The sequence below is a fragment of the Carassius auratus genome, chromosome 40 (assembly GCF_003368295.1).
Source record: "Carassius auratus strain Wakin chromosome 40, ASM336829v1, whole genome shotgun sequence".
Classification (NCBI taxonomy): domain Eukaryota; kingdom Metazoa; phylum Chordata; class Actinopteri; order Cypriniformes; family Cyprinidae; genus Carassius; species Carassius auratus.
In genome coordinates this window covers 18,551,549-18,566,567 of record NC_039282.1, presented here as the reverse complement: position 1 = coordinate 18,566,567, position 15,019 = coordinate 18,551,549, and the positions used below count along the sequence as shown (strand labels likewise).

The following is a 15,019-nucleotide window of genomic DNA, read 5'->3' as shown; positions in this document are numbered from 1 at the left end:
TGCATGCTTCACAAATGATGGTCACAATTTTGTAACATTTTTATGACATCGCAAAGAAATTGTATTTAATACAATGCTGTAAAATTTGGTTATGGTTCAGGATTGCTAACTGTAGCATTGAATTAAGTCCTAAGTTTTGTACTAAATTAAGGCAGTTAATAGAAATACCATCCTTGCTAATCTCTTTGGATGAAAGACATCTACTTAGTGGAATAATTCACCCCCGAAAAAGAAATATTGCTGAGAATGTACTCACCCTCAGGTCATCCAAGATTAGGATGAGTTTGTTTCTTCATCAGATTTGGAGAAATGCAGCATTGCGTCACTTGCTCACCAATAGATCCTCTGAAGTGAATGGGTGCGGTCAGCAACAGTTTTGAAGTTAAAACACCATATAATACATTTGTTTGTTACAAACACACAGATTTTGTCTACTCAAGACATTAACTGATGGACTGGAGTGCTGTGGATTATCCTGATGTTTTTATCAGATGTTTGGACTCTCATTCTGACGGCACCCATTCACTGCAGAGCATCCACTGATGAGACACTGATGCAATGCTACATTTCTACAAACCTGATGAAAAAACAAACTCATCCTGATCTTGGATGACCTGAGGGTGAGGACACGTTCAGCAAATTGTCATTTTTGGGTGAACTATTCCTTGAATAAGTCTCTATTTTGCTGACATGTTGTAGTCCTGTTTGCATGGCATGTTTTGAAACCCAGAACTAAACAAACGCTGTCTAGTTGACGGCAGGTTTTAGCGTCTCGGCAGCTGTGTTGACAGTGAAGGAGGCGATGCTGATTTGCCGTTTGACCTCGTCCCATGCCTTCTGCTCGTCCACCGCGTTCTCAATGTCAAACAAAGCATCATAAATCCCTGGGAAAGACTCACCCGCGTATTTATTGTGACTGCTGGGTGCAAAAATAATATGCCTGGAAGAGACGAGAGAGAAAAAGACAAGCATCTTATCACACACAGGTAATACTTCAAGTGATCTCAAACAGCCGAGTGGTTATAATTGTTAATACGACATTTAAAAGATCACTGTGGGTTCTTTTGAGCTCTGATACTGCAAAATGTGTGGTTTGTGCAAGTGCAGTTTCTCATTTAAACAAACCCTGATGTCAAGCATTAAACTTGAGTGTGTAACCCATCTGTTTCAAGCTATTTTAGTCATATTTTTGCCTGACTAATAATACAATTACTGAACAAAATCCCATGGATCTACAGTATTGTTCAAAAGTTTAAGGGTCCATAAATAAAGAAATTAATAATTTATGCATCAAGGATGTATCAAAAATCACATTAAAGATGTTTATTATATTACAAAAGATTTTATTTCACATAAATTATGTGCTTTTGAACTTTCTATTCATCAAAGAATCCTGAAAAATAAAATGTATCACAGTTTTCAACATTGATAATATCAATATTTTCTATTTTGTAGTTGTATCTATTTTGTTTTTTATAAATTTTTCTATATAGTTATACCTATATGGTTTTTAATAATTTTTGTAGTTATTTTAGTACAAGTTAAACTAAATTAAAATTAAAAATGTAGCTTTGGTAATTAGCTGCACTGCAAAAAAAATGCTTTTCTTACTTAGATTTTTTTATTTAAATTTTTTTTTTGTCTTGTTTCCAGCCAAATCAAAAAATTCTTAAATCAAGAAGGATTTTCTGGACACGTGAAAAAAATGGTGATGTTCTCAGAGAAAGCATGTCAAAATAAAGTGAGTTTTTGCTTGAAACAAGCAAAATAATATTTTTTCTGTTTGAAATAAAATACATTTATTTTGTTTACCCCATTGGCAGGTTATTTTAAGAAAAAAAGTAAGAAAAGCATTTTTTTCTGCAGTGAAATACGTTTATTATTTTATTTCAGTTAACATTTAAATTCTATGTAGTAATGATTATTTAATGGTTTTAGTTTTCTATAATAAACCTTGAAGAGCTGTCAATGAGTCTCTGAACATCACAATGTGATGAGTGTTTGTGTTTACCTGTAAAATGGTCTCTCAGGCAAACCCAGCGGATCAATAAAAGCTCTCTCTAAATACATCAGCTGATCATTTACCATCCGCACGGCCAGAGCACTGACAGACAGATACAGATAAGATAACAGCTGTAAGAAACATCATCGAGTGCAATGAGATGTGACAGAAGCACAAGGCCTTGAGACTCGATCAACACCGTGATACAATTCCAAACCTACATTAAAACCTAGTCTGAAAACTAGTGTCATTCATACCTCGAGGTGTCGAGCTGATCAAGTCGCTGGTGAAAATCTCCTGCCGCAACCGTGAAGTTTTCGACCGCAGAGAAGAGAGAATCTAGAACATAAACCATTAAGAGATGAAAACAGACATAGGTAATAATCTCAACAGAAGAGTTCTGCTGCATCCCGACTCTCTTGCTTTACTCTGAAAAATAAAGTTCTTAATTGGTATCTATGGTTGCGTGAAGAACCTTTTTCAATGCACAAAAGGTTCTTTATACTGGAAAATGGTCATTTAGAATGGTTCTGATAAAGAAGGTTCCTTGGGAAACCTGATATGATTCTTTCTGTGGAATCATCCACTTTTGGAACCTTTGTTTTTAAGTGTATAGAACACAATTTTTAAGTAAACATTCGGATTCTTTTTTTTTTTTTTGTCCATGTAATCTAATGGGACATGAGGTAATGATCACTGAATCATCAATGAACTGACTTTAGCTGGAAAAATGACTCTCTGTTACTGTCTTTTTGCATTATTGACAAACTATTTTCCTGTTTGACTGCTTTGACACAATCAGTAATGTATAAAGCGATATATAAATAAAGGTGACTTGACTAAATACTCAAATCACACTACATATATATATATATATTTTTTTTTTCTTCCAAAGAAGGGTTTAGTCATTTTAGGTAGTTATTTTAATGCTGATATACAGTACTGTGCAAAGGTCTTAGGCCACTAGTATTTAAGTATATAAGTCAGTTATTGCTATCTTTTGCTGCAGTGTGTCAGTACTAAATATCAGTTTACATTTCCAAACATTTTTGCCATTAAATGTAATAATTCAGTGAGATGCTTGTTTGCACCAGGAGTCTGACAGCAGCCAGTGCTCCACACAGAGATCTGATCTGATCATCATCAGTCTGTCTGGAATAACACGAAGAAACAGAACAAACTGAGACAGACTCTCCAATGTCTCCAAGACGCTTCAAGAAACCTGGAAAGCTACCTGAAAAACAATGCACAAGTGCAGCTAGGACAAAAGCTTTTTTTTTTTTACGCATACACAAAAAAAAAATTATTCATTGAACTTACTGAAAACATTTTGGTAAGTTGTTGCAATCAATTCATTTTAGCTACATTTAAACAAACTAATCTTGCTAAAAGATTATCAACTAAATTAGTTTATTTAAATATTACTTACCACATATATATATATTTTTTTTTCGTAAATTCAATTAATCATTTTTTTCAGTGTAGTGTGGTAATATAGTTAAGTTCTTAGAAGTTAATTAATAAAATCTATTTGTGGCATTAATTTTGACAGCATCCTCACTTTAGAGCATTTTTACACAAGTGCCAAAAACTGTGAACAGTACTTTAGCTTTCCAGGTTTCTTGAAGCGTCTTGGAGAGATTGGCACAGTTCTTCTGGACTGAGTCTGTCAATTCTTTGTGCAAACAAGCATCTCACTGGATTATTACATTTAATGTCAAAAATAATGTTTGGAAATGTAAACTGATATTTCCTACTGACACACTACAGCAAAACAGAAATACTGTATGTTCAAGTGTTTGTTTTTAACTGACTATGGCACCAAATGACATGATTTTTACTAGATGACAGCCACCATACGGAGATATTTTGGCTTCACATTTGTATAGTGGAAGGGATCTTCTTTCCATGAGTACCGAATGAGACGCTGTACTTCTGCACGGCAGCAGGGTGCTTCAGTGCCAGCTGGTGGATGCTGTTGGCGTATTTGGTGAGAGACAAGGCGTATTCCACACAGTCCAGAGGTAAGACCGGAGAATCGGCCAAACTGAAGATCAGTCCTCCCCGAACACGGGCCACGGCCTCCAGCCGGCGGAAACTCGGGTCGTAGAAGCGCTCCACGATCTCATAAGTCTCATACACGCTGTGGTACACGGGGTAACTGCTGTAGCGCTCGGTTTTCTGGAGAAAGAGGGTGGAAAACTGTTTTTCTAACATTTCCTAATTTGCTTTGCTTTGCATTGATGCAGGTCTAAAGTACTCCGACACACTCACTCGGTTTTTGGTGTACCTCGCCCTTCCAGATGCAATGCCTAATCTAATGAAATACGCTTCAAAATCACTGCCAGAGCCCAGTTTACTGATCCTACAGGGAGACACACACGTTTCTTAGCCATGTCATGTATCTCTAATCAGCCAGATGTTCTTATAGACGATTATGACCATCATCGTCCTGAAGCTGCTCTTCATTACCGCGGTGCATCTCTTTCTGTGGAGTTGTCACGTTTATGCCAGCTCTGATACAAACTCATGCCCTCCTCTCCCTCCTCTGGACTCGAAACCTTCAGAAACACACTATTAACATCACATGCATGCATTCATTCAGACAGACAGACAGATTCTTACCTTCTTGGTGATGTCATACACCAGAGTGTGTAGAGAGGGAGTGCAGTCGACTCTCAGTGTGTACATACCTACACACACACACACACACACACACACACACACAGTATCTAAACAAGCGACCTGAATATTTACAGATGAGATCAATGCTGCTTTTCCAACACAGAGACACTCATAATGAAGTGTGTGTGTGTGTGTGTGTGTGTCTGACCCTCAATAGCAGAGTCTGCATTGATATAAGCCACGGCTCGCTGCTGCAGGACTCTGGCGTGATCCTGCAAACACACAGGATTCATGTTTATTTATCAGTCATTTAATTGTTCATTCAGACAAGCATTTATTCAGTTTTAGATCAGATTCAACTTTATTGTCACTTTGCAGAGTACAAGTACAGAGCTAATGAAATGCAGTTAGCATCTAACCAGAAGTGCAAGAATATAGCGTTTTATATACATAAAAGTGCATAATAAGTGAAGCGATGATTTACAGAATGGAGTTGCTATATACAGTATTGAGCAGAGTATGTAGGGTTTTATGTACATTATGAACAGAAGCAATGTAAGAACAGTGTACAATCAACTTTATTACCACTGTTCTTACATTGCTGTTGTTCATAATCTATATATAATCCTACATTGCATTCTAATTTATATTCTGTACATACTCTGCTATAAATAAATTATATTCATGACAGATAAAGTTCATTCATGCATTTGTTTATTCATTCAATCAATGAGTTATTCTTTCATCGTGCATTTTTTAGTTATTCATTTTAGGAATCATACATTCATTCAAGCATTTTTGTCAACCATTCAACCAACGTTTCATGAATTCGTTTATTTAGCTGCAGTTCATTTGTTCATTCAGTCATGCATTAATTAATTCAGCCGTTCATTCAAGTTTTTTTTTTAATTCATTCAAATTATCAAATGCATTTTTACTTCATTCAGTTAATGAATCATTCATCCGTTCATGCAGCATTTCACTTATTCAATTAATGGTTCATTCGTTCATTCAATCAGTGAATCATTCTGTTCATTCAGTGATTCACTAATTCAAGAGTTCATTTCAACTGTGCATTCATTTATAATGTTTTTTTTTCATTCAGTGTCTATTTAACTTCTTCATTCCCTCAAGCATTCATTCATTTGTTCACTGATTCAGTGATACATTCATCCATGGTTTTTTTTATTAATTCAATCAATGATTCACTGATTCGTTCCCTTCATTGTTTATTGTTTGTGTGCATGCATTCAATCATTCATTAATTCATTGATTCATTAATGCATTCAATCATTTCTTCCATTCGTTCATTAGTACCTCTGCCCATTCTGTGGATCCCAGCAGGCCAAACTCTTCTGCGTCCCAACTGGCAAAGATCAGCGATCTCCTCGGCCTCCAACCTAAAACACACATGGAGAAAGGTCATCTTACTTAAAAACCAAACTAAGGTCAACACACCTGAACAGTTATGCATTAAACTAGACGACACACACCTTTCTTCATGAGTTTTCCAGCTGCTCTCACGCTCTCGTGCACCACAGCAGCTCCTGACACCGGATCGATCCCTCCGAACACCCATGCGTCACGATGACCGCCCAGAATCACGTACCTGTCTGAACACACAAAACCAGACTCTACTAGACTGAATCTAACAAAACTCCAAAATAACACCAGATTCAAAAGTCACCTGGTTCCACCGCTCCTCTGATCCAGCCAATCACGTTGTAGATTCGGGTCACCTGATTGTTTGTGTGGACGTTCAAACGCACTTTACTAAAGTTTCACCAAGACAAAATTCAATAAGGAATCGATACTTTCTAGTCTTTGACTTAACACTGCATGCATACATTTAAAAAAGCATCTGCCAAAAGCATAAATGTGAAGACAGCCTGCTAAATGTGTGTGTGTGTACTGGTATATGGTTTATGAGGACACAAATGTGTATATTACAACATAAACATGGTTTATGAGGACACTTCCTGTGTCCCTGAAAACAAAAAGCTTAAAAAACATACAAAAAACGCTGTTTTATGAAATTCAAAAATCGCCAGTAGTTTTCTGTAAGGGGTAGGTGTAGGTGCATAATAAAATACAGTTTTTATTCAATATAAAAACAAGTAAGCCTATGGAGAGTCCCCATAAAACAACAAATGCGTGTGTGTGCGTGCGTGCGTACGTGTGTGTGTGTGTGTGTGTGTGTGAGACAGAGAGAGATAGAGATTGGCTCCCCAAATAAAAGGACTTTATATCAAACTGGCCGACCTCCAGAGTTCATTACAGAACAACAACAGAGCCACAGAAGTGTGTGTGATGCTGTGTGAATCTGTGTGTGGTGTGGGAAACAAATGTGCGTTGTCCCTCTTGAAGAACGCAGAGTACACGAACCTATCAGTCCTGATGACATCACGCATAATAATGAGTTAACCATTAGCAGGAGTGCATGAATATGAGCATGTAAGCGGATTATGATTGTGTAAAGCTTAAGTCACGCTTCATAACAGCAGGATCATAGGTTTGGGGGTTAAAGGTCAGGATTGTGCTGGGTTTAATGTTCAGAATGAGGTTTTGATCTTTGATAAACATGCATGATGTGACTGTGCATGATTCTGTAATGTTTCATCGAACATTTCTAATCATATCCCACATTTAATAATGCAATCATGTCATTTTACTTCTAAATTTTCTACTATTTGATAAATTAGAAATCAAATGCATTGTAAGGCAAGACACCACATGTGAAAATTTGGACTAATACGTAACGTCATATTCCACCATATACATCATGTATGTTATGTTTAAAATGTTAATGAGGCATAATTTAATTAAATATGCAATATTTGAATCAGTTTCTAGAACACTGAATAAAACCAGGTTTGAAAATCTTTTGACATATTAAAGTTTTTTTTTACTTTTTATCCCTCAATGCATGTAAGATTTCTGAGTCAGCATTTAAAGATATGTATTGTATTTTAAATCGGCAGACACGAGTAGATAAAGTGCATTAAAATAAACACTTAAATGTGTATTTTCTCTCCACTAGTCTGAAAGAAGACTTGCTGTGGAAGCAAAAATGATCAGTGCATACCTGCATTGTCTTGCATTAAAAGATCAAATGGAGGCTTTATTATGATTTTGCAGAAGTATTTGTCAGGAAGGAAGTCTCATACTTCTGATTAAAACCATCTATGAATCCCGGTCCGATTCGGTACGAGACATTAAGGGCACCTTTCCAGTTATCTGGCGGAAGAGGCCCTCCCATATGCCTAAAGGATGAGACATTATATAATTATATAATCATATATATTTCAGGTGAACTAAGAAACAGAATGACAATGATATAGCAATTTTAAATATTTTTTTTTTAATATAATTTAAAATATTTTATAATATATTTTTATTTTTTAATAATAATAACAATTATTATTATTTATGGTATTACTGAATGGGGAAAAAGTGTCCGAAGATGATTGCATGCTTGATTTCCACATAGATGCTTGTTATAATTATTATTAAATATTATTATTATTATTAAAAATTATTTTCAATTAAAATAATTAAATTATCCCTATATATATATTTAATTAAATATGCAATATTTGAATCAGTTTCTAGAATAGAACATTAGATAAAACCAGGTGTGAAAATCTTTTTTGACATATTAAAGTTTTATATATATATATATATATATATATATATATAAGACATATACTATTGCATAATAATATTGCTCCATAAAAATTAGTATTTTTGCATATTAATAATAATAATTATGTCTTAATTTCTATTTATTAGAGTTGGTCTCAAATGTTTTTAGCAGTGGCCGACTCACTGCAGCAAGTGAACTGCATCATGATATCCGATGGGATGCACTGGAATCTTGGGAAGCCCCACTGCATCCTCCAGACCAGATCTGTGGGTGTATTCTAGGAGACATTCAACAGACGCGATGATCAAGACTGTAATCTCACGCTGAATCTCTGTGTGACACAAACACAGACCTTTGGCAGGGTATCCAGGTGTGAGTGGGTCTCCCGCCCCGTTCAGATTCAGCACGTTTCCTCTCTGAGCGCCTCCTCCTGGCAGGTTCCAGCCGTCGGGATACGGCTCCACGCCGTCTGCACAGTAATCCGCAGGGTCCGAGAACAGCACGATCCCTTTAGCTCCTGCTAACATCGCGTTCTTCACCTGTAAACCCATGCAAACTTCACTCAAACGTATCTTCTGTCTTATATGAAACATGAAATAACTCGTTAAACATCACGTCCAAACTACTGAAACCTCACCTTGTTCCCACGGAAGATTTTGCCATATCTTGCGATGACGATTTTTCCTGAACAGTTTATTCCCAACTCTCTCTGCAGCTTAAAGAAATCCTCCGTCCGTCCGTAATTAACATAAACCAGCTCATCCTACAGTTCACAAAAATCTGATTTTTAAAGTTCAAGTATAATGCTGTTCAAAAGCAGTCTGTAATCTTTTATTTATGTTTTAGAAAGAAGTCTCTTCTGCTCACCAAGGCTGCATTTATTTGATCAAAAACACAGTAAAATTGTGAAATATTAAGTGTTTTCTGTGTGAATATATAGTAAAATTACATTTATTTCTGTGTTCAAAGCTGAATTTTCAGCATCTTCAGTGCCACACAATCCTTCAGAAATCATTCAGATATGCTGATTTGCTGCTCAAGAAACATTTCTGATTATTAATTTATTTTGAAACATTATAAATGTGTCTACTGTCACTTTTGATCAATTTAATGCATTCTAATTACTTTGAAACAGACGCCAAACTTTTCAATAGCAGTGGAAGTTATTAATTGAATGTAACATTAAGAAGAGACACATGTATTTTCAATAAGATCTACTGATTAATCTAGCACAGAAAGACCGTAAACAGTGTGTGTTTGATGTGTCAGTATTTGGCTATGTGTGCATCACCTCTGGCTGTCCTTTCGCAGAGAAAGCACTATAAGGAGGGACGATATCGGTAACATCTTCATAACCTTCAGGGACCGGCTCAGCCAGAGAGGTGTTAAAGATCTGAGACATAGAAAGTGACACTCTATTTTTTATTATATTATCATTTAATATTATTTATTACCTCACTAGTGACAAGATGAATGGCTTTAAAAACACACACACACACACACACACACACCAAATCTTCTGATGTCATGAGAGAAAGAACGGACCCACACTCTACAGGTTTGGTTTTAAACCCTCTTCGTGATCTAGAACCGTTTGGCTGTTTAAGGTTCTTGATTTGCTTTTCGGGATTGAAAAAAAGTCTGTTCCTAGAATCACTGTTTCAGTGTCTTAGTGCATATAGATGGTTTACTACAGAACTAGAGAATATCATTTAGAACTTTAAAAGGTTCTCCAATGACATCATCAGGCTTTGTTTGTTCTAAACGTTCTATTTAAAAGAGGATTTAAACGAATGGAATTTTGCCCCAGTATAGTGACAGGGACACTTTAATGTAAAAAGCAGCGTTAAACCGAGGTCCTGACTCTCTGTGGTCATTAAAAATCCCATGGCACTTCTCCTAAAAGAGTAGGAGTGTAACCCCTCCAACGACCCTTATTAATCATGTCCTGCTAATAATCCCCATCAGTCGAATGGGCTCGATCTCTCTCTCTCCTCTCCAGTCAGTATGTACCTCATTTCCCAGGTGGTCCACTATGGAGATGTAATTGGGATTTGTTTGATTTGGGTATGACAGCAACACGTCGTACGGCACCAGCTCCACCGAGTCCAGCCCAAACTCCATCCATTCAGCCCGGATCTGCTCCGCCAGATCCAGATTCTGCTGAGTTCCGGCCAGGTGTGGCAACCTTGTGAACTTCCTGTTTAGGTGAGACACACGAATTAAGACAGACATGCTCTAGATCTGGAGAGGACAGCTAGGTTTGAGAGTGGCATGCACGGCGAGGAATAGTTGACCCAAAAATTAGGCCATCCAAGGTTGTTTGTTTCTTCATCGGAGCGGATTTGAGGAAATTCAGCACTAAATTGCACTTGCTCCGTAATGGACGCTCTGCAGTGAATGGGTGCCATCAGAACGAGAGTCCAAACATCACAATAATCTAAACTAGATTAAACTAGCAGATTTCTCTCCTGATTCAGACCAGACCACTTTTACACCAGAGAAAGCAATATTGTGGATGGACTGGAGTGGTGTGGATTATTGTGATGTTTTTATCAGCTGTTTGGTCTCTTATTCTGATGGCACCCATTCACTGCAGAGGATCCACTGGTGAGCAGGTGATGTAATGATACATTTCTTCAAATCTGTTCTGATGAGGAAACACACTAGTCTACTGTACATCTTAGTTACCCTGTGATTTCCAGTGAATGTTCATTTTTGGGTGAATTACTACTTGAATGATATCATGCAATAACATCAGGACTAGTTTATTTAGAGCATGCAACCAGCGTTTTCCCACCTGAGATGGTGTTTAATATTCTCTGCCTGCATCTCATCTAGAAAGTCGTGCAGGAAGCTTTTTGATACATGTCCATGATTGACAGTCCTAGGTCGAGCAAACCAACCTACAAAGAGCAGCAATGAGAAACAGACACCTGTTACACCAAGCCACGTCTGAGCAATATTTGGTTTTGTTAATCTTGCATTGATTGCATTCATCTCATTAAGTATCTTTTTAACATACAATGAATAAGGTAGTATATATAGTCCATAGGGACATTGAGTTATTTTATGTAACTTGTGCACGCAACTGCTTTAGGTTGATAAACAACATTTAAGGGGAAACTGTGTCCCAGGGATGGGCAGTTTTGGAGAGTAACCAGGCATCTACGATGTAATGCGCATGAGATGTGCATGTGTTATGGGTTAATGTGCACTGAGCAACATGATTGGCTCAAAGGTCCTAGTCTGTCCTTCAATGTATCTTTTTACATACTCTAAAATGTGGACTGTGAGTCTGTGTGTTATCACTTTGCACACAGAATCAAGCTGTTAGTTGCTATCTTCAAATGCGTCACACATTCCAAAAGTTATGATTTTGTGTTTTTTAGGTAACAAGTAGCTGATACCAAAGCGAAGGACGCAGCGATGAGAACAGAACCTGCTTTTTACCTGTGTAACATTTAACAATGATTAAGGCCCAATCCCAATTCTATTTTAAAAATTAGGATGGCCATATTTTGATTAGCGAAATCCAGGACATTCCAGGCCCAGCAATGAGATACATAAATGATACTCAAAGTTTACTCAAAGATGCCTTATAATTTCAATACATTTAAAGTATGCCTCCTTAGTATTTTGTAATAACAATTCATACAATCTATAACCAAAGAAACAAATTCAGATAGGTTTCTCAGAGGTTGCTCAATATGTTTTATTATGACAAGTTTAAAAAATAACGAATTAAATAATGATAGAAATAATGTCTCTTCTGTATTAGAAAAATTTATAAATAAATTACAAATAACTGAAAAATACCTCTTCTATATTAGCAATCCAAAATAATAAAAAGCTATCACACACTTACGAAAACTAACAAAAAATATCAAAATCTTTAGTTTCCTTCCTCATCCTCATTTTCCTCTTCATCCTCCTTGTTTGCCCATCTATATTTTGCTGTAGAGCTGATCTTTTCCAGCAGTTTTTTTGTTGCTTAACAAATAAGCATGAAAGTCTTTGCAGCCTCCCACTTGTCCCAACCGGGAGGGGAGAGTAAGTGGGGAATTTCTTCTGTAACTCATAGGTAAATGTGAATTTGCTCTTCGGCATGTTGCAGGCAGAAGTGCTCAGATGGCTGTCTGCTTGCTTGTTGTGACTGTGAAGTGTGCTCTATTGCTAGTCAATTTAAAGTCCCAATTAAAAACAATGAAAACCATCATCACTTTCGAGGAGAGTAACCAGGCATCTACGATGTAATGTGCATGAGATGTGCATGTGTTATTGGGTGGTGTGCACTGAGCAACATGATTGGCTCAAAGGTTTTAGTCTGTCCTACAATGTAATTTTTTACATACTATAAAAAGTGGAATGTGCGTCTGTGTTATATCCTTCCACACAGACCCAAGCTGTGTGTAAACCAGATCATTCTCTGCAGAGAATTAAAGCAATACAAAGACAAAACTCTGTTTGGTTTTTCATTCTCAGTCTCTACAAACTGTTATTGATTTAGAATTTCCGAGACAATGGGTTCCCACAGTTTATATCGAATGAATTTCCATGACTTTGTCCATGCAAATGTACTTATTCGCATTCAGTGCAATATTTAAAATCCAAACATTAATAGAAAAAAAATGACATTGCAAAAATATATTTCCATTACTTTTAAAGATTAGAAAGTGTATTTTCAGGTTTTCCATAATTGTGTAAGACATTATTCTTCAAGATTATCTTCTTCATAATTATCTTCTTCAAGACTGTAAACATTCATATCCAAAATAATGTTAGGCTCATGACACTTGTTTTAGATAAAGATGTATCCTGAATTTGACCATAAGCAAGAAGAGCAAATAAATCCACGAGTTAATGCTTAATATGAAGGATTTAACAACTTTAACAAATTTGTCAACTATCTTCTTGTAAAATTATGCACAGTGGACAGTCTAATACAACTTGATTCTAAAGTGTGCCATTGCAGATTATTATTAATAATAATAATAATAAAGGTAGAAAAACTCACCAATAATAAAGCCAATCAAGAAGAAAGCCGTGATTGCCGTTAACCGGCAGATCCACTTGATTAATTTGTCCTCAGAACCCATTTGATTAAGCACCACACATAACGCGTTGGAAGTTGGGAACTAGTTCTATAAGGCGAGAAATGTAGGCGAGTCTTGGTTGGCTTGTGTTCATTAGTTCATTGTAACGAATCGGTTCGTTTGAGTGAAAATGATTCACCAATTCGCTTGATTTATTAAGCAAAATAAAAGTTGCCGTGCAGCATTTTACGCGTTCCTTCGGAAATATAACTACATAAATTAGACTAATCTGGTTAGTTCTTCCAAAATTACCAAAATTCTCTAAAAAGCTATCAAATTCTGACTATCTGAAACCAGTTTGGTGAGCAAGAACACTCGCGTTTAACTGGTGTTGTTTTCTATTTTTCACTCTTAAACACATTGATTCATTTAACATTGGTTGTTTCAGACGGTGGTTATTTGTATTATACCAACACATGGCCAAAGCTTGTAGTTGTACTAAAAGTGACCTGCTTGCCACTTCAAATGAATCGATTCAGAAGAATGATTCTAAAGATTCTAAAATCGCCGGTTCAGTCAGAATTAATTGTCTGCAGTTCACACACGTAATATACAAACGTGCACAAAGTGACTCGAATTTCAGTTAATCTCTAATAATATTAGTAAAAGTAAAGTGCAAATGTCAATAAACGGAATTCATTTGTTGTCTGGTCACCAGCTGTATAGCTCAATGGTGAATCGACGCTCGGGGAGTTGAGGAATGCGGGTTCTCATGTGGGTGGAGGGGTATTGTTTAATTTCTTAGTTGTAATTAGATTAACTGGCAGGACACAGCTGGATGCGTGAAATGAAAATAGAGTTAAACATTTCGACGCTAGCACTCGCTAAGCAATAGATGGCGTCGTTGGCCCATGTTTGATTCATTTAATCCGACAATAAGGTGCTAATTAAACCGCTCCAAGAAACAAATGATTGGGTCCTAAATAAATAAATAAAGTTTCAGTAGACACAAGAAGAAAAGAAAATAGATATAAGTTAACAAAGAAGTCTTGAATAGAAGTAAGAACTCCTGGCAAGAACTCTAGTAGCTGCAGTTTGGAATAACTTATTAAACTTGTTTATTGACCATGAGAAATAAGATTTTTTAAGGATAAGTTGCAGTCTAATAAAACACCCAGGTCTTTAACTGCAGATGATGACATAGTATCCTAGTTGGGAATTACATTCTAAGTGAATCTGTGTACCGGTTTTGGTCCAATAAGTAATACCTCAGTCTTCTCTGAATTTAATAGGAGACAGTCACTGGTCGTCCAATGTTTTATATCTTTAATACATTCTGTCAATTTGTACAGTTTAGAAATTTCATCTAGTCGTGATGAAATATATAACTGAGTATCATCAGCATAGCAGTGGAAACTAATGCCATGTTTTCTAATAATGTTGCAAAGTGACATCATGTTTATTGAAAGTAACAGAGGGCCTAACACGGATCCTTGTGGCACCCTATATCCCAAGTAAATAATAAGACAAGACTTTAGTGTTCTTACTCCTCAATTTAGCTTTCAGAAAGTGTTTCATTCCTATGTATTATCATTTTAAAAGTAAATAAATATTATAAAGCTAGATTAAGTAGATAGTCAAGAGTTTAATGTTTTTTTAATGTTAAAGAAATAGATAGATAGACATATAGTATGTCGATATGTATATATA

General features: G+C 36.2%; 1 protein-coding gene across 1 annotated transcript; it reads right to left on the bottom strand.

The window, feature by feature from the left end:
• Positions 1–747: 747 nt before the first annotated feature.
• On the bottom strand, positions 748–13,386 carry LOC113059041 (glutamate carboxypeptidase 2-like). Its single transcript, XM_026227278.1, has 19 exons — positions 13,291–13,386; positions 11,074–11,179; positions 10,287–10,473; positions 9,565–9,666; positions 8,911–9,036; positions 8,626–8,812; positions 8,457–8,550; positions 7,795–7,890; positions 6,315–6,400; positions 6,121–6,240; positions 5,945–6,027; positions 4,836–4,899; positions 4,628–4,695; positions 4,475–4,563; positions 4,277–4,367; positions 3,919–4,183; positions 2,260–2,341; positions 2,012–2,104; positions 748–940 (listed from the first exon to the last, which is right to left on the bottom strand). The coding sequence occupies exons 1-19, from the start codon at positions 13,370–13,372 to the stop codon at positions 748–750; spliced, it is 2,214 nt and encodes a 737-aa protein (XP_026083063.1). The 5' UTR covers positions 13,373–13,386.
• Between the last annotated feature and the right edge of the window lie 1,633 nt (positions 13,387–15,019).